At 40.9% G+C, this 21,645-nt stretch overlaps 1 protein-coding gene across 6 annotated transcripts in view; it reads left to right on the top strand.

Moving 5' to 3' along the window:
* Positions 1-19,994, top strand: part of EPB41L5 (erythrocyte membrane protein band 4.1 like 5) — a 61,217-nt gene extending 41,223 nt beyond the window's left edge. For 3 of the 6 annotated variants that reach the window (XM_069781029.1, XM_069781030.1, XM_069781031.1), the window contains exons 17-26: positions 3,004-3,170; positions 3,724-3,818; positions 9,078-9,206; positions 10,035-10,096; positions 10,737-10,847; positions 11,395-11,488; positions 12,431-12,508; positions 13,369-13,410; positions 13,830-13,963; positions 14,801-19,994. In XM_069781029.1, the coding sequence (XP_069637130.1) occupies positions 3,004-3,170; positions 3,724-3,818; positions 9,078-9,206; positions 10,035-10,096; positions 10,737-10,847; positions 11,395-11,488; positions 12,431-12,508; positions 13,369-13,410; positions 13,830-13,963; positions 14,801-14,858 (970 nt within the window). In that variant the 3' untranslated portion in view covers positions 14,859-19,994. The remainder of the gene's footprint in view (positions 1-3,003; positions 3,171-3,723; positions 3,819-9,077; positions 9,207-10,034; positions 10,097-10,736; positions 10,848-11,394; positions 11,489-12,430; positions 12,509-13,368; positions 13,411-13,829; positions 13,964-14,800) is intronic. The other 3 variants (XM_069781034.1, XM_069781033.1, XM_069781035.1) reach the window with 3 other exon arrangements.
* The last annotated feature ends 1,651 nt before the right edge of the window (positions 19,995-21,645 follow it).

Raw genomic sequence — 21,645 nt, 5'->3', positions numbered from 1 at the left:
TTATTAGTGGGTTGACAAACCTTTGCATGCACTAAAACCCTTTGATTATTCCTATATTCATAATTATTTGTATGGCTGAACTCCTGGTACCATTTATGAGCTTTTCCCTCAGCATATTTCTTAAAATATGCTGATAGAAGTTGATTCTCAAGACATAAAGCCTGGCATTTACTACTATGGGAAGTTCAAATATCCCTTTGTATGTGGGTAAATACAGGAACATGGAAAGCTAATGCCTATTTCATTCTTGAGTACTGCACACTGACTGTCGCAGAAGTCCTACTTTTCCTGGCAAGCCTTTTATTATTTCCCTTATGATTGGCATGACAGTTCTTCAGTGTTTTGTAAGAGAAGTCAGAAATTCTGTGCAGTGATGAAAATAGTGTCTTTGTGCTTTTTACTTCTGTAGTCTGGCCATTTATGAAGCCTGCATGGTAGACTTCCTGCTGATGCTCTGAAGAGGGTGAAGAATCTGGGTGGCCTCGAACAATTTAGCGCTCTTTGGGTAACTCATCTTTTGTGCCTGCAAATTCCAGTGGCTGAGGGTCTCTCTAGTATGACTTTCCTCTTGTGACTGCCTGTCTCAGGGTGGCTGAGTAAGTGTTTCAGTGGGTCTGAAGGCAAAAATGGGGCCAATTCCTACCTGAATCTTGGCTTAGGAGGCTTCTCTTGAGTCTCCCTAAAATTCATTTTGTTTCCCTGAGGCCCTGCTTTGATGCAGGGGTGAAGCTGCAGGGACTCACCCCAGTTGTCCTTGCTACCTCAGCCAGTCCTCCATCCCGTGGCACAAATGGCAATAAGGTTTTCTACAAACTGTCATCACCTTAATGTAAGTAGTACCCTACTTTTAGAGCAACACTAGACAGTGAGTGTGCCATTTGAATATGCCACCAGATTTCAATACTGCCCTTATCTCTAGTGGGCAGGTTTTTGAATCAATTGTCTTGTCTGTCTAGTAAATGTTACTGCAGTTGTCGGGGGGGACAAAAAGGCTAGTGTAATTGTCCCAGCAATTTTCCAATGAAGATAAATTCAATTTTTCACTCATTTTTTCTCCACTGTGCTGCAATGCTAAGAAAAGCATTAGAAGATTATAGCACCAAAGAAGTATTACTGGTGCTCTACATCACCTCTCTTACGTGGAGCTTGTAGGAGCTTATACCTAGTTCCTTCAACATGTCATGGCATCAGCACCTTTCTGTGCTGCAGGCAAAATCTGAACTTCCTCTACTGGTTGTCATATTAAACATTTGGGAGTCTATTTACAGAAAACTGTCAGAAAATAGGAAAAAAAAGTGTTAGCTTCATGTGAAGATCATAAAACATTTTCATTCTCATGCATAGGCATCCTCTGTTAGTAAGGTATGGGATTCAGTCTCTCTTTCTTTGTTGCCTTATTGGAAGAACATCTGTTCCTGCCTATTACTTCTAATAATTGAAATTCTCTGTATCTATCATTCCCCCTTTGCAAGACTATCTGCTGCTTGCCATTTCCCATTAGTGGTGCACAGAGACGCTGTACAGTAGATTGAAAAGTTTCCTATTATTTGCTTTGCTAGTAGCTTCTTATTCTACTGCTTTAAGAGAATCAAGCAAGTGACCTCAGCTTACCTCACAGCAATTAATTGTCTTAAGATGATTCGTACATTATTAGCACTAAAACGGTGATATCCTGTAATCTGTTTCAGAGGTATATATTTAACGTTGGAAGGATTCTTTTGGGTGCTTGAGCTGGAGGGAGGAGTTTTTTCCTGGAGTCTCTAGTGACAACACGGGACTGCTTCCAAATTCCAGGGGCTGGAGGGAGGCAAGGGGCATTAACCCGGTAGCGATGAGGGAGAAGCTGGTCTAAACTGACACGTAGGAAACATCTCTGTCCGTGCATAAGAGTAAGTTCTGTTGTGGGTACTTGCTTGGTATCATGGTTCGCATATTTGGGACAGGACTTTCAAAAGTGATAGATTTTTCTTCTTAAACCAATATTGCAACCAAACTATGTAAGTGTGATTTTTGATTGAAATGGGTGACAATCAAACTGCAGTTGTGTGCACAGGTTGTCTGATTAACCAACATCTTCTGCGGCAGTTGTTGTTTCTGTATTTGTTACAGTTTGCTGTTAGGATAGCTTTAGCTGTTTCTGAACTTTGAAGAGATGGATGAGATTCTCGACTGTTTGCACAACATAAGCATCTTAATATAACTTTTGTCTTTGTAATTGTTTTTCTATTTTCATTCTGTAAATACAGAGATTCTCGACTGTTTGCACAACATAAGCATCTTAATATTTTGTCTTTGTAATTGTTTTTCTATTTTCATTGTAAATACAGATGGTAAGACAAAATAAAAAGGATACATTTCCATTAGAAAGCAAAGGAGGTGAAAAAAGTGATCCTAACTGGGTGGTTCACTTAAAATACTGTGACTGCTGAGGTTTCATTCATGTCTCTGCCCAAGCTAATAAAACTGAAAACTAGTTATAGTATGCCTAACCATGACATCGTGTCAATGCAGACCTATGTAGTGCATCCTTCTGCCTTCTGTTCTGCTTACAAGTATTGGGTGAAGTGCTGTACAAATAGTTTTTTGTGAACAGTACCAACCTCCCTCGCCCTAGCTTTTCTTTTTCTCCTGTAAAAATCCTAAAGTGTACCTTGGGTTTGTTAGAAAAACTTCATATGTTTGTTCCAAAAAGTGTATTTAATGTATAAAAACTTCCCTCCTCCTCTCTTCACTTTTTCCACTGCTATGTGATGAAGCAGCAGGCAGTGTGGACCTGGTCTGTTATGAAGTCACTTCTACAGACATGAAATGTTCCTTCCTTTTTTTTTTTTAATTCACTGAAAGCCAATGTCTATTAGTTACTTGAAACAGGTTTTACGGAATGTGTCTGGTTACCAGAAGACAGCTTGAAAAAAGAGATTGCATATGTTAAAGTTTTTTCTTGTTACAGGAAGAGTGGTAACATGATTCTGTGTATCTCTGCCCATTTTTCTGCCTTTGCAGCGTACCTCTTGTTGATTTGCTAGACAGCACGGAGTTACCAGAAACTTGTGTTGATGATGCCGTAGGCCGTCAAGTTGTTGGCTTGGCAACAGGAGATTCAGAAGAGGCTGTTAGTTGCCCTCATCCTGGCACAAAGGAAACTGCTGGTGAAAAAGTAGACACTGATCGTAAGCAAACTTACAGATTTTTCCATATTATCATGATGTGTGGGGTCAAAGTTAACTGATTAGGTTGTTATGAGGTTGTTTCCTTACAAAAATCCAGAAGTGTTTTAGAAAGCTCCCTTAGATTATATGCATAAGGACAGTTTAACCCACCACTGGGACAGCAAAGTTGGTCAGCTCTCCCCATTTCAGCTGGAAACAGCTTCTTTCCAAGGACGGAGGTACAAGGGAAAAGTCACAGTTCTTTGTGGGATCTGACTTCAGCCACAAATACAGTGAAGTGCAACCATCTGAGCAATTAACTCTTGCTGCTTGCTCGTTCACTGTGAGGATGGTGGGTAAATGAACTTACAGGAGTTCAGAGTGTTGCAATTAGGTATATACAGTCTGTAGGCTTGAAAGTTGCATTGAAGGTCGAGCAAGTAGCTTCCCCCATCCACGTGCTTTTTTCCACAGCTTTAAAACCATATAATTAGTGTTCAGCAAGAATGCAAGTTACAAGTCAAATAACTCCACAGTGACATTAGGAAGATTATATCTTTTCTGTCTTTCTCAGTATTTGAAGACACGTTCCTAAAACTGAAGCAGCTGGAGACAGAGCGCAGCAGCCCCGTGCCAACTGAGCGTCCCAACGTAAACATAAATATACAGGTACTTGGGCTTCATTCCTCCTGGCAGAGTCGCTGACGTTTGTTCAGATCATTCTGAAAAGTCTTCCACTTACCCTGGGCCCTTTGCAAGATTTTTAAGAGTATGAGTGAGTAATATTGGGGAATAGTAAAGGAAATACAAATGCTTTGTTACATATAAACCTGTGTGTGACAGGGCAGTGAGATAAAGATCAGGGGCAGAGGTGCATGTGCACATATGCAGGCTGTGGCCTGGTGAAATTTTCTAAAAATCAATGGGAATAAAAGGCATAAATGCTTGAAATGTTCCTCAGTTGTCTTTATGTATAGGTTACTAACTGTACAGTGTTGTATAGTTCACCGTCTTTTTTGAGGGGGTGAGGGGGTGAACAGCTCTCCTGGTGTTTTTCAGTTGCCTTTGGTAACCCTCCCAGAATGTTGTTTTGACATTTTGTTTTGAGCCAAGTTTGCTGATGATCCATCCCTCCTGTTAAGTAACCAGTTTTTACCTGCTCTCTGAAGTAGGTGTTAGTTCTCTGTGTGTTTACAGAGAGGAGTGATGCGGTTTGATTTAGTGCTCTCATAAATCTTTTTGAGCAAGTCAGGCTGCATTTCCTCAGGCAGCTGAGCCAAAGTACGAGCTTCAGTGCCCTGAACAGGGCGAGGGCTCTCTCCTCCCTTGCTCCTCTTTGCTCTCCTTTCCCCAGCTTCCTCCTCTCCTCTGTCACCTCCAGGAATCATTGCATGTTTTGGTGAACCAACGTAGCCTACAAAATGGCAAACAAAATTTTTTTTGCCTTTTTTGTTTTGAACTTTTTGTTAAAGTTTTGGGGTTTTTTGGGTTTTGTTTTGGTTTGGTTTTTAAGTTGTTAAATGGCGAGTTAAATAGGTTTGTGGAAGGGGTCAAAGAAATGCAAGAACCATAGTGAAAATAAGTAGTGTTGCTAGAAGGGATGGAGAGGACAGGATCCTCCCTTACAACAGTGAACTTTCATAGATTCACCGGTTATCAGACAACTGCACCCATGCAGGATGTTCTTCTTTTTTATAATGAGCTTTAAAAATTTTGGAATTTGGATTTCCCTCACTCTGCTTCTCCCAGTGTTTAAGCTTTAGGTGCTTTACTGCATTTTGGACAAGCAGAGAGAGTAAAACACCTGGCAGTGTTATCTCTGTTTGTACTACCCTCCCTTGCAGGGAGGCCTGAGGATTTATCTAACTTTCAGTGAAGCAGCTATGATTTTTCTTGCTCCCTCAATAGTAAAATGAACCAGGTGCCAAGAGAGATGTCTAGTGTTTGGGCTAAGCCTATTCCTGAGCATTTGTTCCCCTCCTCCGTGTGAGACAAGGCTGCTGCTTTGATATGCTTGGTGCTGCAGGCTGTTTGGCTCATGTCCCCTTTAAGGACTGTTGTCAGGGATGCCTTGTGCACCTCTCTGCTTGGTGAGTGCATTACAAAGATTACCAAGTCTCTAAGAAGATTAGTCAGTAGCCTATAGGTCCTGTTATGCAGAACCACTGCCTCTGCATAAACTAAAGCAAATGAACACAGTTTATTTCAGAATATTACTGCCTGTTGAGCTCCATTTTAGTTCAGACAGAGAGGGGAAAAACATTTAATTGGTTAAATGGAGAGCATGAAGCAAAAGTGTCTTAGTGATTTTTAAATTGTGGCGGTTATATAGTAAGCAAGATAAGATTCCTGTAATGAGCTAATCTAACAAACAGCGGCCAAGGCAGTACAGTCACAGTTATCCAGCTGCTGTCATATGAGGTGCAGGGGTTACAGATACTGGGATGATAGTAACCTGATTAGAGAGCAAGAACATTTGCATAACTGAGAAATACATGGCGTATGGATCAACAGTATGCCAGTATGATTGTTTCTTTGGGTAAAGGAGACTTCAGTTTTCAAGAAGGAAGTGCAAATTGTATTATGAAAACATAAGAGTAGATCATCAGTGGTTTTCCTCAGGTAGAAAAGGTTGAATAAAGCTTTTCAGCCTATGATGTAGCTTACCAAGAAGTCATTTGAGAGTGTTTGTTTAAAAAGATAGACAAAGATTAGAGACTGCCTCTGTATAATTTAAATTCTGCATGCTTCAAATTGCAAAGACATGTAGGTTGCAGTAGAACCAAATGAGCACACCCAGTTGTGATTAGAGATGAAGGTTAATGATTTGGAAATGAGTCCTGAAAAGAGTGACCTAAGAACAACTATTAAAACCACTTTGTTTCCTGCTTTTGAGGGCTGCTTTAGAAAAAATACAAATTCCACTTGCAGTGTTTGTTACAAAATGTACCTATTGGCTCTCCTCCTGCACTTAGTTCTGTTCTTAATCTATTTGTAAAAGAGGTGTTCATGGCATCTTCTTCTGACTGAACTGAATGGGACTGCAGAATATCCACTAAAACCTTGCAATGAGGTTAGATCCTGGAGTCTGCTGTTACTTGGGATCAACGCAGCGTTACAGTGTTCTCTCTGAAAGTGTGTGATTACAATTTCAGCATGTCTCATCTCCCTCAAGTTCTAGCAGTGCGTAAGATACCCTACCTATGTAGAAACAGTTACAGCACATAAAAGGTTTGGTAAAATGCATTGGGGGAAAGTATTAGCTTTCTGCTTATGAAGGCAGAGCTGCATCCTGAACTTCATAAGTGACACTGCCAAATGCCAATGAACTACTCACTTCAGCTTCAATTAAAAATCTTTAACTATTTTCCATCAAGGCCAGAGATGGCCTGACAATCATCTTCATGTAATTCTATACTTACAATCAATAAATCTTGATTGATTTCTTTGATAGGGAAATATTTCTCTAGCTATCTGTCTTCTTTCAGAGAAAAAGAGAAATCTTTCTAGAATGAGAACTGGGAAGCGGAGAATGAATGGCTTCATTCTTCACCGCTGCTCCCTGCCAAAATCTGTTGGGATGGAAGAATGCGACTTTGTCCTTTCCTGGCTTTCACTAGTGCAGTGACCAGATCTGACAAAAGAGAGCAAACAGCTCTTAAATACACCGACACTCCACTTTCATCAGCTTCTGAAGTGAAATGAACAATAACAAGTTCACCCTTTTTGCCTGTATACGAAGTCTGCTCCAGGGTTAGAAATGCAAGGACGTGAGGGTTTTCTTTTTCTGAATTCATTGCAATCTGTAAACATGTGCAAGTTGCTCCAAAATGTGCCTGTGTTAGACTCCCATCTCCCTGCACAAAGTGATTTTCAGTGGCAACAGGAACGCTGCTCAAAAGCACAAAGGATTGGGATTGCACGCTCTGCTGCTGCCTTTAATCTTTCCTTCCCTTTTTACATTGCTGCCTAGCACCATATTTTGATTGAAGAATAGAGTACAAATATAGTTTGTCTAGTACATGGAAACAATAAAAATTCATAACGAGCTAGAATATTGACAAACCCCAGCACCTTTACTGTTTTATGTGCACAACTGAAATGTCTTGTAAATTAGACATCTTGAGGCATTATCAGGTGCCAGATGCTTTCCCCTCTAGCTACGTGCTCTTTCCATTAAAAAAACAGTAAAACACCAGTGCTTTTTTCAAGCACAAAATAGAAGGGATTGAGAAAAATGTGTCTTTAATATCAATGGAAATATTTCCTTGGTGATACAGAACTTATACTTGATTACATTAAAATATTTCTTAATAGTACTAAACTTTTCAAAAGTTGGGAATGTAATCACTAATAGACTAGAGTGTCCTAATTAAACTGGTTGTTCAGGTGGAGGAAGCTGAGAGGAAGTTAAACCACAAAATGGTGCTTAAAGCACCAGTGTACTGATGTGCTCAGTTAAAATAATTAGATTTACTATATCACTGGTACTGGAATAATGCATTAGAAATTCTGTGCAGGGATTGTTATATACAACATCTGGTTCAGCAAGGTCCAGTGTAAGGATTTAAGGATTATTACAAATGGGTACTGTGACTGTACAAATAATAATAATAATTCATTTTTAATCATTCCGGACTTTTGGCAATTCTAGCAGCTTCTCTGAAATAAAAGCACTTAAATGTTTAATAATTAATTGTTTTGTTAGTCTTCATGATTTATGTGAATTGTGCACCTCTTATTATGTGCTAGCAGTAGTCAGTAGCAACACTGGTTGCTGGTCGTCATACCTTTTTATGTTGACAGTGAGCCTTGACTATTTTGCAAAGTTCATTGCTGACTGGGGTCAAAATTTTAAAACAGATTCTCCTTTAGACGGTCTCATAAATTCCTATTTGGATACCCTGAAAGGTGATTTAGAGGGAGATAAGAAAAGGAAATGGTTTTCCCTCTCTCTAAAGACCAAATACCTACAAGTTCTCCCTAACGTTTTCAGTGAGCGAAAAAAGCTGAAAGTGGATGGAGAGCTGTGTGGGGGACGGGTATTCACCTCTTTTTAACTTCTCCCCGCTGCTCGCTCTCTATGTGACAGGCTTCGTTCCTTCTGGACACGCTGCAGTTCCTGCAAGCAGGGGTGCAGCAGGAGCGTGCCTGCTGCGGGGCATGTTGCAGGAACGCAGCACTTGCCTGCAGGGAAGAGCCTGCTGGAGCCAGCAAGGGTGGCATATGGCAGGGAAAGCAGGACTCTGTCTCCCCCTGCTGAGTCCTACCCCCAGAAGAAAGGTCACAAGGTTTCGTTTCCACTCAGTTAATTAACTTCTGTCGCTAATCAAATAGCAATTAGTAGATTGAATGCTTAATTAACATTTTGTAATTAAGAAATGCAGTTCGCATAATGAAATATACTGTAGTGAAAGGTATCTCATTTTTAATTGTCTTCATTGTGCATCAGGCTGCCAGCTTGCTCCGATGTAATCGGCGACGGGAGAGGTAGCTAATAGCACATTAAACTGTTGTTCTAATTTATAAGTGGATTTTAAGGTAAAAGTCTTCCCAATTGGCGTTTGAGAGTAAATTATCAACTCATAGTTAGGCTATACTGATATGATATAATATGATGGCTGCTATATTGATCTCCTATCGGTAAACTAGGCTGCAGATTTAGGGTCCACTTCAGTTCTTGCACACTATTTTTAGCACAGCGTTTTGCATATCCGCTTTTAAGCGTTGTGCTTTTTTTACTTTATTTTGCTGTGACTTTACAATGGAGTTCCAAAATAAAGGAAAAAATTGCTTTTTCATTTCAGTATAAATCTAGTGAGTTTCTTCTCACTCAGAGCCTTGTTGTTATTCAGAGATGTTAATAAACTTCAGCCCAGACTTTTCCACGTGGGAACTGCTTCTAATAAAATTTTTTTTCATGTCTAGGGTGAAGTGGTAAAGTTGACAGATAAATGTCTTAACAATGCAATTGAGAGCCCAATCACAGCAGCAATGTGGCTTCCAGCAGATATCAAAAGTAATATCCTGAAGGCCCAGGCGGAAGCAGGGCACAAGGTAAATACTCAACTGGTAAGGACTGTGGTATTCTCAGATGTTTTATTCTCTTCAATTGCCTGGTGTTGGAGAAGGTGCCTTGCAGATAAGGGTGCTCCAACAGCCAAAGTCCAAGGTAGAGTAAGAAGGCCTTTCAGCCTTTCTTCACAATAATAGTGGTCCAGTACTGCAACGGTTGCCCAGGGAGAAATCTCCATCCTTGATGACACTCAACATGTATATATATGTGTGTATATATATATATATATACACACATGTGTATGTATATATATATATATATATTATTTGTCAGGCATTGGAACAGGCTGGCCAGGGAAGTTGTTGAGTCACCATCCCTGGAGGTATTCAAAAAGCATGTAGACAAGGCACTTCAGGACATGGTTTAGTGGTCATGGCTGACGGTTGGACTTGATGATCTTAAAGGTCTTTTCCAACCTAAATGATTCTATGATTCTGTGATTCTATATAACTGGACAAGGCCCTGAACAAGCCCTGGTTTGAGTAGTTATTGAGCCAGATAACCTCCAAAGGTTGCCTTCTAACCAAAAAATTATTCCGTGATTCTGTGACTAAGACAGTGCTTCTAGCATGTTCTAGTAAATTCTGTAGCAAATAATGGTATTTTATTTGGCTACGCTGGTGAATTATTTTTATTTCTGCACTGAGGTTTGCACATAGAATTGTTGTTTTAAGTCCCTGGGCAGTAGATGAACAGCACACTTGCATGCTGGGTGGGAGGTGCTCGGCCCTTCTGTGAATCTCGGAACTGACGCAAGATGGAAACAGGTATCAGAAATTTATATCTTTGTTCATTTTTTTTCCTCTCAGGTCATAAGAGAAGACAGCCTGACACGTGTCAAGAATTCCAATATTCAGGATGCTGTTGCCAGGTACTGAACAGATTTGGAAGAAACACGTGATCTAGTTACCCAAGTACAGCACTGAGAACCTGCAGTTCAGTGCAGTCTTTCAGTGGCTTAGTGATCATGGCATTTTACCTTGCATAGTGTAGCTTAACCTGGTGAATGTGAAGTGTTTTTAAAATGAAAACCAGCAAGCGCTATAGTTGCTAAGTTTTATTATATGCAAGGTAATCCAGATACTCTTTATTCTCCCATGCTTTAATTTGATAAGCATTGTTCCAACAACATCTTCAATCACTAGAGTTATTTGTGACCCATGAACAACTTCAGCATGGGGAGAGGGGATGGGTCTGTTCACAGCAGCTGTTTTCAAGGGGAGAAAAAAAATTGTGTACAAAACCCTGACACTGACAGTTGATTTCCTGAGAACTACTGAATCTCAAATGATTGCTAGTTCCAGTGGGATTTCGGGCATTGAAAAAGTTAAAGGGTTACAACATGTAATTTCTCGACCATTTGTGAAGATGAGCATGGGTCAAACCTCAAAGAGCACATGGGGTTACTGAATAAAATGTACATCTAGCGATCTCAAAAATATGCTGTAACAAGTGATTCATGAAGAGCTTTCCGTGGAAGGTTGTACCTGTTTTTTGTTGTTTTGTGCCAGGAACATTCTCCCGTCAGGCAAAGCACAGAGTAGTCCCCCAGCAACCAGTCCAGTATTTCAAGACCCAAGAGAGCTGCTGAAAGCAATCCCCGCCTCAAACACCTTTGTTCCGTAAGTGATTCAGGAGAAATGTGTTTCTGGGGTAAGGGAATCATGTGGAGATTATCATGAACAGGTCTGAAAAGATGAGGAACAGTTGCTGAGCATTTAGGCTACATCTAACTAAGCAGGTTTACTGATGCATCTCTAATTACTGTTGCAACATTTAATCAGTGTAGGCCAGGCCTCAGGGTGGTATCCTAGCAAGCAGCAAGCGAATCTCTCTCATCTTCTGAAATGACTGAAATATCTGACATCCTGCTGCCCCTGGCTCTGAAAGGGAAGATAAGAGGATGGTAGGGAAGGCTTCAGGCAAATCAGAAACAAGGGCTGAAGAAGCTCCTTTGAGATAGAAGACACTGATACTTTTGGGTCTATACACAGCCATAGCTGAAACTATGAAAGAGAGCAGTAATCTGCAGAGGTAGTTGGAGGGCATTTACTTCAACATACCCACAAACATCCGTCTTTTGTCTGCCTCACATGGAACTGGTGTTGAGGTTTTGGGTTGAGCCTATCAGGGAAGCAGCGTGCTGATGAGAATATTTTCTCCTTTCAGTAATGTGTTAAATGAGGACAACGCTGCCTCTAACCCTGAGGACCTGCTGATTCCAGCTAATCTAGCTCCGGCTGAGGAGGTTGCTGTATCAAAGGTATCACCACCTGCCAGCCTGGAAGGTCTCTGTCTGTCATGTTCTGAGCTACTGATGCCTCCAGGCAAGCGCAGCAGACCTTGCTGCATGCCTCTCATAACTCAGTGAATACCAGTCACTGGTGAATGCCAAAGAGTGCTTTCTGGAGCAGACAGGGACACTGTACACATCTCTGCAAAGGCCATTTCTAACTGTCCTTTCAGGTTCTTTGCCTGACACTTACTTTTCTAAACTGATTGTTTTCCTCACGTTGGTGGGGAGCCCCTTACATCCCAATGATTTGGTGCTCCAGGAGAGAGACTGCAGGGATGAAATTCTGACATAAGCAATTCCTGTAAAAATAACCACAGAGGGAAAATTTTAAATTGAAATGTTTAATTGTTGTATTCTGGTTACCCTAAGGATAAGGTAATTTTTAACTGGACTCCATGGAATGCACATAGTAATTCAGAGGTCAACTTTCCTTTGTCCCTCTCCAAAAGAAAAGAGGAGTCCAACACTGGACTCTGCTGTTACTTCAGCAGACTGAGGGGTTATTCTGGATCACTAAAGCACCATACCCTTTAGTTGTTGTCCCTCTAAACCAGTTCTATGTAGTTGATCCCACTGAATAATTATCAGTTTCATCTTCTGAGTTCAAATACTCAGCTCATAGACCTCGCTGACCTTCTTGTCAAATGGCACAGTACCCCATCTTCGCATAGGAGAATGGACAGTTTCACAGCTTACATGGCAATGACATTGTTTCCAGTGCATTGATGACAGTAAGTGAAATGAATAGGCTATTAAAAAAGATCATGTGGAAAGATTTGAGAAGACAGGCCTGATAAACAGTGGTGTTCATTAAGGACACTGGTCTGTAACTTGGGAAGCCACTAAAGTATTCAGCAGACCTATCTGGTTACTACTGGGAATTCAATTCAAAACTGATTTATTCCATAGAGCGCTCCAGATGACCAGGACGTTTCCTTAACATCACTGACAGAGAATCTAATTGACTTTACAGAAGCCACACCTCGGGTAAATGTATTTCAAAACCAAACTTATTCCTTCACACGTACAGTGGTTTTTACTCATAAACTGTCCTCTGGCTTTAGTATCTCTCCACCAGGCTTGGATCTGCTGTGGCAGAGTGAAGTGGTGATTGACCTGGATCACTGCATATATGCACCCCTACTTGAAGGGTGGCTGGCGTAGGCTTGTAGACCCTGCACCTTTGTAATGGAAGTGAAGGAACCTGAAGAGTTAACTTGTAGCTGTGCCACAAGAGCCTGTAGTCTTACTTTAGTACACCTGCAAGTACCAGCCTGCTTCTTAGGCTTTTGGGTTTATATAATACTTCAGAAATTATATGTAAATGTGTATATATGCACACAGACATTCATATGTGTGTGTATATATATAAAATAAATACTTGAAAAATAAACTTTTAATACAAATCTACCCTTTTATGTAGATAAAAAAATCTCTTATAATCTGTGCCGGCGAAAAAGGAGTTACATTGCATGCACCAAAAAAAGGGGAAGGAGTAGGACCTTTAAACTGTTCACAGAAGTGTGCTCTCGGTTAACTTTGTCCACAAAACAGAAAAAACATAATGGGTTCAGTAGCCTCTTGGAGGGGAGCGCTATGCTGAAACTGCTACCAGTGAGTTTCTGTGAGTGAGCGGGTATTAGGTGTATGCTGTGTGGGTGCCATTTACCTTTTCATGTGAAGTCACATCATCTGTGGCTAATCACTAGCGTGGTTCAAAGGCTAGTGATGGACAAATATCCAAGATCATTTTGGGAGGCAGTATTGTTTTGGGAGGCAATGTTGTTTTGAGAATGTTCTCAGCTACTTCCAGCCTTTTCTAATGAGCGTTTGTTTGCTTTTTGTAGGTGTCTTCCCAGCCCACGATAATACCGAGGTGGATAGTGCCAGTGAGTTGACTATTCCTTAACAACAACAGAAAAAAAAAAAAAAAAGAAAAGAAAAAAGAAAACTTTTGTCATGATTAAGAAACAGGAGCTCAAGTAAAATAATAATAAAATATAACAATTTGTAATAATTTGAAAGCCCATAAAATAATGTACCAGACCAAAACTAAAGCAAACTAATTCAGCTGGAATAAGTCGAACAACATACATATCCTGTTAATATTTAAACTTCATTCTTGCTGTGTTACATTGTGGGTAAATGCCATAAAGTTTCTTTAAGAACTTACATTTAGTGAATCCCACCCTGGAACTTGATGAATCTTAGTTTTTACTGTTAATAAATAAATCATATTGGAAAAATTAGCTTGTCTTGTCCTGGCAGGTTTTTATTTCAGTTTCCTGTTTCATTCTCCCCAATTCAGACTGGACTAATTTCCAACGGGCCTTTGGGAAATGATGTTGCCTTAGCTATGAAGGCAGTGAAAGGCAGCACGGAGACTTTGACGTCGTCAGCTGGATTGCCACCATCCCAGCAGACATCCGAAGTCCTTGCAAGGTAAGGTCTCCTCAGCACTCACTTCAGAAGTCTGTATGGGGTGGAAAGGAATGATGTGCTCTTACTACTTCCACTTAAGTTGTTACAGTGGTCATTTAGACACAGTGGCTTGTTTTGCTGTGCTTATGAACTATAGTTCTGTCTCACTTCATAGCATTTGAAATCTTATAAATAAATAGAGGAGCTGATGTGTATATTTTTATATAACATTGTTTGAAGGGTAAGAAAACTTCTTTTTTAATTCAAGTAGGTAAAGGAACAAAGCATACAAATTTAGCTGGAGTTGGAGGTAAACCTGTTGTCATTGTAAGTGCTATAAAATAGATTAATTCTTTTTAATTATCATTTCACTTCAGTTTCTTTCCTTATCTGCTACCATGTTTTAGTACTGGACTAAAATTATGGTACAGATGAATTTTCTGAGAAGTCTCTTGACAGTGTTTCAATAACTGTCAGGGATTGGCAGGGGTGGAGAGGGATGTCCCCCAGTTATTTCCAAGCTGTAAGGAAGTCAGAGAACAGAATCTGTAGAAACTCTTCCCCTTGCTATTCCATTCTGCCGTGCTGGTGAGGCAGAATGATGGCAGTGATGATCAGGCGTTTCAGTGAAGCCCTTACAATGCGGGTGCGGATGGCAATGATGCTACTGCTGCAATGTGTGAAATCCATTCAGTTTGCTCTTTGGAAAGGTTTGTCCATTGGGGTCATTAAATTACAAGGGGAACAGCTATTAATACTCTTTGGAACAATACTAATCTTTTTTTTTTTTTTTTAATCCATCGTGGCAGATCTTTTTGGAGGAGTATATTTACAGGGCCTCATTTTTTTCCCTTTTAGCCCAGTCACTGAGGATGCTACAATAAGAACAAAATGTTTACTCACCACTGAACTCTAGAAGAAGGAGTTTCTGCACTTCCCACCTTGTAAAAACTCAAATCTACTAACATATCTCCAAGGGATCCTTCTGAAAGACTTGCTTGGGATCAAACTCTTGCTGAACAGGAGTCAAACGGCCGGCTGGTTTGCTAGGATCCAGGAAGAGACTTCTACATTTATTGCAATCTAACTGGAATTACAGTCTGAACCGGGATATAAAACCACATGCACGTTTGATCTTCTCCCTCAGGAGAAATGAAATACCACACTGGAGCTAGTTCTGAATGTGAGGAACAGAATCTAGCTGTGTTCCGCTCACACTAGGTTTAGTCTTACTTACTCTGTGCTGCCTCTCAAGTGTTAATAGGAAGCGTTCACTGTGATGTTAGCTATGTAGTGTGAGAGCACGGTATCCCTGACCTCTGTAGATTAATATTGGAAAGATTAGAACTTGTAGGGCCACCTTGTGGCCATACTATGTACGGTGGCTCACAGTTTCATGCGGCCAAGGACATTTTCTTCTGTGTGATTATTCTGTTTTTCCTTTGTTTTACCAACACATACTCTCCTTTTTGGCCTTAAACCCCTTAATAATCCTCGCACCTCTTGTTACAGTACCTGTAAAGAATGAAAATCTAGTCTGTCAATGACCAACTACATTGACGGGATTTGAGCTGCTTGTTGCAACCAGGAAAAGACAAATTAACCTGCCAAACAGCTTACAGCATTAGCAGACTACAGCAGAGGTCCCACGTTTTTGACACTGATTATTTCATTTCCTATATGTCTCAAATACATGCATTTTAGGCTGGAGATATGTATATTTTAAATGCTGAAGCAGTGAAGGTATGAGTACAGTTTACTTCAGGAATTGCTTATTGATTAGTTTTGTTGTCATATAGGACTAGGAAGGAGAAGAATTTTCTTGTTTCTATTCATACTGTTTCTGGGTGTTGTTTCCAGATGCTGTGCTTTGGGAATACTTACCAGGTATGTTAGCGGCATGAGGGTACAACTAGATCAGTTAACACCACTTCAAATCCTGTTCCAAGTGTCATCTAATAGTTTTATGTGGAACAAAGAGTAGAACGAATAAGGTGAAAACAGGAAAAAAAGATGAAATGTTCTTGTAAGCAGTTCACTTCTTTGTAGAAGGAAGGTAGGAGCACTTGCAAGAGCATGCTCCACAGAGCTGGCGAAGGCCTTTTGGTGCTCAGGTGAAGTACAAGACGCAGTGTGTACAGTTAGAAGAGATCATTTGAGTCCTGGGCAGCAGGATCCTCATGTGGACATGTAGAGGTGAGCACATGGACTTTGGGGATACAGCCTGTGAAAAGGCCAATGCAGAGTCAGAGGGAGGAGAAATACAGAAGCCCGATGATGAACTCCGCGTCTCCTGACAGGGAAGCACAGATGGAACAACTGGGATCTTTCTTTCTTAGGAAGAGGCTTGTAAATATGACTGGCATTGGAGGATGTTTTCTGCATAGTGCTGCTGTTTATAAATGTTTATATACATGTGGTTCTTAGAAACAATTTTAAATGTGAAAGTTGGTTCGGAAACCTGTAATGCACAGCCTCGTTTCTGCACACCGGCTGCATGCACGTCTCTCAGTGTAGACACAGATTTGGACCAAACCACTGCGGGTTGTGCAAGTAAGCTGGTGCCCAGCTAGGCGGCTGCTTTCGGACTAGGGTGTTCTTACTGCTGCTCTTGTGCTCTTGTTTGCAAGATGCTGAATGAGAGCGTTAAGGAAGAAGCCACGTGGCATTTACGCGGCCCACTGCCACTCCTGAAAACCCCCGAGGCCTTAATGGAGCAACGCAGAAACGATGGGGAGCTCTTAGAACCGACATACCAGAGCGACTCTCTGCAGACAGTGATTTGCAGCCATTGCCTCAAGAGCTGGGAGTCAGAATCGGTAGCAGGCGCTCCAGGTCCCCCCTCTAGCCCGCGCCTAAAGCACTGCGGGGGCAGGCTCCCCGCTCCCCGCACTGCCAGCCACTGGGGAGCTGCTGTTCTGGACCAGGCGGGGTGTTTCTGCTCGCCAGCCGTTCAGCTCTGTCACTACTTCCAGTTGAGTATTGGATTTTTTTATACGTTTAAGTCTGGGCCTTATCGCATATTAAAGTAGAAGGTTCCCGATTCAAATATCGAATGTCTTAGTCTGGATTAATAATACAGTTGCCAGCAAAGTTCCTGCAGGAAAAGGGAAGCTATGGCTGCAACAGTCTGCTTCCTGCACAAAGCCAGGACTGTGTGGGGAAACTTGGCACTTGCTATTGATCTGTTTGCTCAGCAGCTGAGCTGGCATTCGCCAGCTACATGTGTTGGTTTTGTAAATAGACAGAATGCAGTAGCATTTTCTTTAAGGCATGTTTGATATTTGACTCTTCCCATTGGGTTCAGGAGCTCTGTGAACTGTTAGCTTGAATCCCTCCCAAAAGTAGAATAACAGAAGCTTACAGTTTTACAGCATTGCGTGTTGAAAACCATCCTTGGATTCCTCCCGAGCAGTCACATACAGCAAATAACAAGTAAATAACATGTGTGGTGAGTGTGTCCCCCTAAAATCTAAATGGTTCCAAGTAGCCAACTGTTATTTCAGCATGGTCGGGATAGTGGTGATCAGAGGGGAATGTTGTATTTACACACAACGTGCGCACACACGAAAATTTCAGAGAGGCATGGTCTTCCTCAATTTTCAGAGGACTAAAACTTGAAACTTTATTTTAAAATTCAAAATTTTAAACTGTTAAACTGGGACTTGCAATTTCTAGTAGATTTGGGGCTCCAAACCTGACTCTTCCCAGTGATATCTGGTACTGGGAGCAAATATCCGCTCCATTTAAGACAATGTAGCTCATTTAGCTGATCCAAATCATTGGTTATGTAGGGAGCCTGGTGAGACTGAGGGACCACAGTTACATGATCTGAACAGACACATAGGTATGTATCTGAACATCCTGTAGTTTGGTACCGCTGTTTTGCTTTAAAACTATAGGTATCATGTTGTATCATGACTGGCTAACAGGTAACGTAGCGTTACTCATTGCCTGCATTTTATCAAACACAAATAGGTATAATAGTTCTTAGAGTTAGTGTTATAAAGTATTAATTAATGCCTGTGTGCTACTGAGAAAAAGGGATTTTCTTACGATTGCTATACTATTGATTGATTGGCTCTAAGGTCCAACCATCCTCTAAAAGTTTATTTTCTGGTATTTATTTAGAGATTTATAAATAAAACTTTTGTGTGAATCTGGTGTTGGGATGTTGGCAGGTCTGCCAACCACTTAAAAGTTGTAAGAGTTGACAGGAATGAATAAACGTGTGTTCTCTTGCAGTCATTTGGAAAAAGCCAGCTCCCTGATTTAAAAAAAAAAAAAGTTCAATTTTTTTTTTTCTCCCTAACAAAGTTATCCCCTATTGGCTTGCTAATGCATCTCCCAGCCTGTCCTCATTAACTGGCCTTGTACCCTTTTGCTGCGTGTGCATGCAATGCTGATCAGCGATGGGTGCTTTTTTTTTAACTCTATAATTAAAAAATAATAACTTAAACTAAAAGCATAAGTGATCAGATCTGAAAATAAAAGTGATTTTACTCCAGTGACGCTCCATAAGTGATTGGAGTAAAAGATTTTATAGAAATCTTAACATTTATAATAACAAAAAAACCCTGGTGGTGGATCTTAGAACTGCATTTCAGTCTCACCCATTTAGTCCAAGAGGAAGAGAAGCCAGAGAGTCTGCATGTGCTGAATACACGGCAACGGTCTTACCATGGGCTTTTGAAATGGGTATTAAAATGTGGGAGTTAGGCTCTCTTGCATTTGAATTAAGGGAATCTCTTCTTTAGTTTGGTGGTAATGGGGTTTAATATTAGGTAAGTCACATGACAGAAAACATGGTTAATGAACTACCTTGAATGTATTTGATTTTAAACTTAAATTCCACGTATACTTTGTCACAGACAGCTGTGTAAAACCTATGTTTTGGACAATTTTTTGGACTCAACTTTGGCGAGAAAATTTGCAGCACCAGAAGAGGAGCTCAGGTGGGCAGTCCGGTTACATTTCGGTCTCTGTCCACAAACTATTTTCAGCCCTTGCCTGTTATCCCTTTGTCTGCACCTTGCTCATTCTCGTTTCTTGAAGCAAAGATGTACTGTTAAGATCAGCATGTCCTTCACAAACAGCACTGGATATATTTTTCACATCGTGAACATATTCTGGTACAACCCAAATCTTCTACAGATTAAGTGTTAGCAGCTCTGTTTCACAGCCAGCTAGCATTTAAAGCTCTATCTGGGCACATAGACTGTTTGTTAGTCTAGAAAGTCGTAGTATATATATATATATAGCTGTTAGACATGGTAACATCACAGCTTTCAAATGCAGCTGGACAATCGTAACTTTTATACCAAAAAATAAAAATAATCCATGGTAATGGCCTTTCAGTGTGTAGTCCGTGTGTGCTTGGTCTGAGCGTTAGCACCATCGCCGTAAGTACAGGGCCCTCCTGCCACGCTCAAATGGAGGTGCAGGTGGTGCGATTTCACTAAGTGCTGCACTGTCTTGTCACAGCCTTGAGGAGGGAGATCCAAGCGGTTGGCACAGTCTGTTGAAAGCCAGGATCCATCACTCAGCATCGTGCGTGGTTGTGCGCACCCGCTGGAAATGCGGGGGGGTACTGCCCCTGCGGTGGCGTCAGACCCTACGCAGCCTGGAGCCCCGAGGTTCTCCTACAAAATTCACCTCCTTTTTACTGTTTGGCTTGAGCACTCTGCTGCATAAACACACACACACACACCTGTAACTGGACAAGTGTATTTTTAAAGTATGTCAGGATATTTTTTTAGCTAGATATTTTTGTTTTGTTAAAGCCACACTAACTACTGTATTTTTACCTTTTATATATGTAAAGCTTGGCAATAGCTCTCAATGTATAATTTATTTGTTGTTTTTTATAAAACAAAGTGCACCCTCTTCTGTTCCACAACAGTAGTGATGTATGAACTGTTTTAGGCACTGCACTGAGATCTGTATTGAAACTGTACATGGGAACAAGAAACTGTGATTTGTAGTCCACTCAACCCAATCTTGAAATGTTTATACTGTAGTTTTGTCTTAAATATACCACATCAGCGCAAAAGTCTCACGGAGTCATCTTTAAGTACCGCTGCGTTACGCTGGCACAGCAGTAAAAGACGGGTGGGTTGACCGGGACTTGGGACGTGAGCTGTGCGGTGGGGGCCGGTGGGCCGCAGCACCCCTGAAACCAAAGCCAGCAGTGTGCGGCAGAACTGTGCTTCGCGCCGAGCGCTCACCCAGTTGTCAGATTGAGTGGCAGTACGTTAACTCTGCAGGACCGTATTTTTTCTTCTGTGTAATAAGGTCGCTTGGCAGGTTCTAATTTAAGAGAGGGGTGCCTGGGTTGGAGAGAGATTTGTAAGCTTGTTTGGCATATCAAAACTGCAGGTCGTGTTAGAAACTTAATTTGTTGTCAGTTAAAGCGTAACTCAGGGTGGCATCTAAACTTGCAGATAGATGCTGAAGAATTAAATGCCTTCTTTCCAAAAAAGCTGAGATTGTCCAGGAGGACTGTCAGGTGTTCAGTGGTTTTGAAAATCAAAGTACCGAGGTGCGTGCCCAGACAGGACGCTTGAACTTCCGAGTGTAGTTCCGCAACATGCAGACAAAAGTGCATGCCAGTTAACTGAGCAGTCTTGCTTTCATTTCCAGTAAGGGATTGTTTTATGTTTTGAAGTACAGGACTGCTAATGATTGTTTAAAGGAAACTGTTTATTTCCTAACCTTGACTTTGATGAAATGCTTAAGAAGGCAGCAAAGGGCAACCAAACCATTTGATCATCTTCATTTCTCAACAACTAATAAACTTGGGAAAGTATCAAAAGGAAGAGAAATAATTCCATCCTAATGATTAAGCTCATAGGAAGTCATTTCCCTTGTGGCGTAATCTGTTGTGTAGGTCAACCTATGATCCCACTGATAAGTCACTGAATTGTTCTTAAAATCATTTATCACTCGAAACAATGAAACATGTTTAGTCTAGATTTTTGTTTTTAAATTATTTTTAAAAACCCTCTTTAAATGTCTACATTTTAAAAGAAAATTCCTCTGCCATTCATGCATTTCAATGTTCAGAAACCAAATGGTAATGAAAGACAATGAATTTGTTGAGATAGTTAAGGCTGATGGATTTGTTCTCTTGTATATATGATTTATGATACAACAGTGCATCTCGTGTCTCAGATGAGATTACCAAAGAACGCTGCATCCTTTTGCTTTTATTCTATTAATTGAATTGGACTGCCCGCATAGCAAATACATGCAAGCTTCCCTTTTTTTCAGAGACATTTTAAAACAGCTAGCTTCAGTGGCAGCCCCTTCAGTCCGTGCCCAGCCAAAAATGGTGTGTTTTGTTTTGTTTCTAAATAGTTGCCATTAGCTGGAGTAATTCCATTCATTATTTCATGCAGGCCACCACAGAGCTTTCAGATGGCAGCAGCTTTTAGTCACTCACTTGGGCCTGGGATGAATTCTTATTAACTGCTACAGTTATGGAGAAATACGATAAGCACATCCACAAAGGCTCTCCTCTGTGAAAAGGTGACTGCCTTGGATAAAAATGTGCTGGGAAAAACCACCTGAGGTGCTCCGAGAGCCCTCTTAAGTGTAGTTGATAGCACTGGTTAAGTTTTGAAAAGGAAGACGACCCAGGAAATGTGATTCTGTGGTATGAGTAAGGATTGTGTGCCTAGGTCCTGGATACTGGTTTTTGG

This window comes from Haliaeetus albicilla, chromosome 4 (assembly GCF_947461875.1).
Source record: "Haliaeetus albicilla chromosome 4, bHalAlb1.1, whole genome shotgun sequence".
Classification (NCBI taxonomy): Eukaryota; Metazoa; Chordata; class Aves; order Accipitriformes; family Accipitridae; genus Haliaeetus; species Haliaeetus albicilla.
The sequence above is the reverse complement of the archived record's forward strand: the minus strand, read 5'-3'. Positions and strand labels throughout refer to the sequence as shown.